The sequence below is a fragment of the Merops nubicus genome, unplaced genomic scaffold (genome assembly GCF_000691845.1).
Source record: "Merops nubicus isolate BGI_N331 unplaced genomic scaffold, ASM69184v1 scaffold7871, whole genome shotgun sequence".
In the NCBI taxonomy this organism is placed as follows: Eukaryota; Metazoa; Chordata; class Aves; order Coraciiformes; family Meropidae; genus Merops; species Merops nubicus.
In genome coordinates, this window is record NW_008589107.1 from 15,663 (window position 1) to 19,077 (window position 3,415).

The 3,415-nt window shown below is 35.1% G+C and overlaps 1 protein-coding gene across 1 annotated transcript in view; it reads left to right on the plus strand.

The window, feature by feature from the left end:
- Window positions 1–3,415, plus strand: part of LOC103781761 (protein diaphanous homolog 2-like) — a gene marked incomplete at both ends in the record, with an annotated part of 130,801 nt that overhangs the window by 14,535 nt on the left and 112,851 nt on the right. The window contains one exon of the mRNA XM_008949481.1: window positions 1,335–1,449. Coding sequence (XP_008947729.1) covers window positions 1,335–1,449 — 115 coding nt within the window. The remainder of the gene's footprint in view (window positions 1–1,334; window positions 1,450–3,415) is intronic.

Sequence of the window (3,415 nt, forward strand, 5' to 3'; positions counted from 1 at the left end):
TAGGCTTTCTGTGCTCCATTGTCCTTGTTAACTGGTATCTGATTGTAGAGGCAGTAGCACTAGTTTTGTAGTTGTGAAATATGCTCATACTGCTGCCCTGTAAATATCCAGAAAAGTAAGCTTCTTAGTTAATAATATGTACTTGTTAGTGCTGCTAATTTCATTGTAATCAATTATGTTCATGTGTTTATAGAAATAATTTATGAAGTGTACATCTGAACACTGTTCATGACAGTGGAAAGTAACTGCAGATGGACACTTTGCTTAAGTGCTCTGGGAGCAGTGCCAGAGACCTCCTGCATGCTGAGAAAGAAGAAAGTCTATTTGATCAGCACTTCTAAGGAGCCATCATTTTGGGGAGACAATTCTCACTGTTCAGTTTAGTGCCTTTCATTGTAACTGCCTTCAACATTAGTGTTGGATTAAGGTAGTTTTGAAAAAGTCTTGCCTGCAGCTGGTGGTAAAGCAACTACACGTGAACACATTGATCATCAGGTAAAAGGTGGAGGATTGATGTGTTGCAGTGACATCCTAGTGGGGCTTACAAATACAGTCTTGGTAATTTTCCTGCATATCATCTTGAAGTTAAATAGCCCTTGAAAATTAATTAGCATTTAAACAAATTTAGAAACAAGAACTGATATGACTTATGAAAAGTTGAAGAGGAACATATTTTGAAAAGAAAGTATCTGTTCTGAATCATACCTGAAGAGTATAACTGGCTTTCAGCTTTTATATTGCATTTTCTTCTTTAATGTAGCCACTATCATTGAAGTACTGTAATAAAATCTGTTTACATATGAAAAATGGAAACTATTAAGAGAAATATGATATTAAGGATAAAATTATTTCTGATATTTAAAAAGGTATTAAGTCTGTAAGAAGAATCAAGTCCCTGAAAGGTCCACATTGACATACCTTTTCAAATAAGGTGCTTTGTACTCTGGCAGTGTAAGAAAGACTGTTGCTTCTACAGTCCCTAAGTAGCAGGGATGTGTGTCAGTGGTGAAGAGTTTGGGAACTGTCTAGAAAGTCATAAAGGGAAACCTAGAACACTTTCAAACCCAGATGCTAATGTAATACCAAACCTCTTTGGAAAACTGGATAGAGAAATATAATAAAAATAATTGTGTAGATAAAGGGCAGTTCATCTGATTGTTTTGTTCAAGCAGCTGTAAGAGAACATAATACCTGGAACATAGCTAAACTTAATTCAGTCCAGTCATCACAAAAGTCCAGTAGCATTGGCTTTAACTTGGCTGTTCAAAATACTAGTTACTAACATTGGAGATGTCTTTTTTTTTTTTTTTTTTTTTTTTTTTTTTTTTCTTCAGGTTGAGCCTCAAAATATAGCAGAAAACAGCTTTTGGGTAAAAGCTGAAGAAGATAAATTTGAAAATCCAGAGCTGTTTGCAAAATTAGCACTTACCTTTGGAACACAAATGAAAGGTATGTTATTCTTTTACTTGTATTTTCCTTTAATTGAGTTTAAACTGTGCAATGATAGGCTCTTCTATGCTTTGTGCAATACCATGGAATTCATATGACGGCTTTATAGCAGGAAGACTATGTGAAAGTGTGTTTTTATGCATCATAGCTGCTCCTTCCCTTTACAGCATGAGAGGAGGAACCTTTTTTAATAATACCTCTTAGAAATGCAGGGTATGTTACAGAGAGATGCAGATTTTCCTCACATTAATTAAATTTAAATTCTAATCCTAAAATCATGCTTGTCTGCATTACTATTCGTAGCTGCAGGAACTCTTAAGTTGCCAAGTTCTTTTAGATATTTTGCACGTGCAGAGTTTGTTGTGTAACAGATATTTGCTTACTTATATCATGCTACTAAATCAAAATCCTCTATAAGTATGTAGCAATTACAATACGCAGCTGAATCACAAAATCACAACTCTGTAATATGCCTAAAGTTAGGATTCTGGAACATGTGGGCTGAAACTATTGTTCTTTCCAGCGTTCTTGTGTTTATGTCATTAGTCTTTGATTTTACTTTTTTTTTTTTAAATATTTTTTAAATATTATAGCAGCTCTGTTAAGAGAAAAAGAAAAAAACCCTTGAAATTTACTCCTTCTGGCTAGTATTTAAATGTGTTGTGTAATCTAAGAAGCACCCCCCCCAGGTTATATACAGCTTAACTACATTGTTACTGTCATAGTCAGTGATGTAAGTTAGTTTTCAAAGGGCTGAATGTGTGAGTGCACACTATTTAAAATGTTTGCATAATATCATGGTAAAGTGTTAGACAGTCTACTGGTTTTTGTTGGAACACTGTGGAATGGTTCTGTTTGACTACTAGTGAGAACAGTGCAGTGAAAATAGAAACTGCTGGAGCTTTCTGTCAAATGTAACTGAAGCTGCTGAGCAGGTCATATAAATAGGCCTTCTTACTGTTGGTTTTAGGTGAAAAATCATTCATTTCTCAAACACTTAATTCCTTCAGTGGGAGGTATGATGATATTTATAACTTTAGTAACTGTCTTCCCAACTCAAAACTGACTACTGGTTATGAATTTTGATACTTGAATACCGTCTTCAGCTCTTTGTGGTTTTCAAATGGCCTTTGAGTACTTCTGAAGCTGCACACAGCCTCTTCAAGTCTTTTCATTATTATCCACGGGTAATGGCCAATTGATCAGTATTTCATATGTGGCTCTTTGCTGGTAATTTGTTTCAGGCACTGAAAAAGAAGCAAGTACCGTTGAGGTACGGTTCAATAATAACTTAATCAGGACCTAATGAGGAAACCCAACAAATTACAGTCGAAGGAGTGGCAGATACTGAAAGACTGAATTCTGCATGTCATTTTTCAGGCAGTTAGAATATTATATACTTTAGGGTTGTGCAGTTCTTGAAGGTAGATGGAGTCAGGTTTGTCAAGATGTTCATAGCCCAGATCTGAATAAGCGAACAGACACTTATGGTTTTGAAGTGAATGTGTGTACTGACAGTAAGCATTTTTGTGCTGCTCAGTTTTTTTTACTTTAGCTTTTTGGCTTTGAGAATCAGCAATTCATGTTGTGATTTCTCTTTTAATCATAAGGAGTCTTCTGTTTTAATTCAAACCACTAGAATGCTCTCATATCAATTAATCGAGGGTTTTATTACCTAAAATATAAGTTGTATTGCACACGGAGGTTTGTGGAATCCTGGTTATTGTCTGAATTTCAGGAATAAGAACTGCAGTTTATAGTAGCACAGTGTTTGAAAAGTTAATTTGGGTTAAGAAAGGTCTCTCAGAGGACTGTAACTTTTCTGAACCATTTCTTGAGTAGATTCCTTAGTTATTTCTGAATATGTCTTTTTCTGTGCTCTTTTCAAAGCCCTTCAGAGAGGTATTTACAGCTGTGTTTTTCATAAGATAAATATACAGGTCTCTGACTCAAAGCTTACACTCTT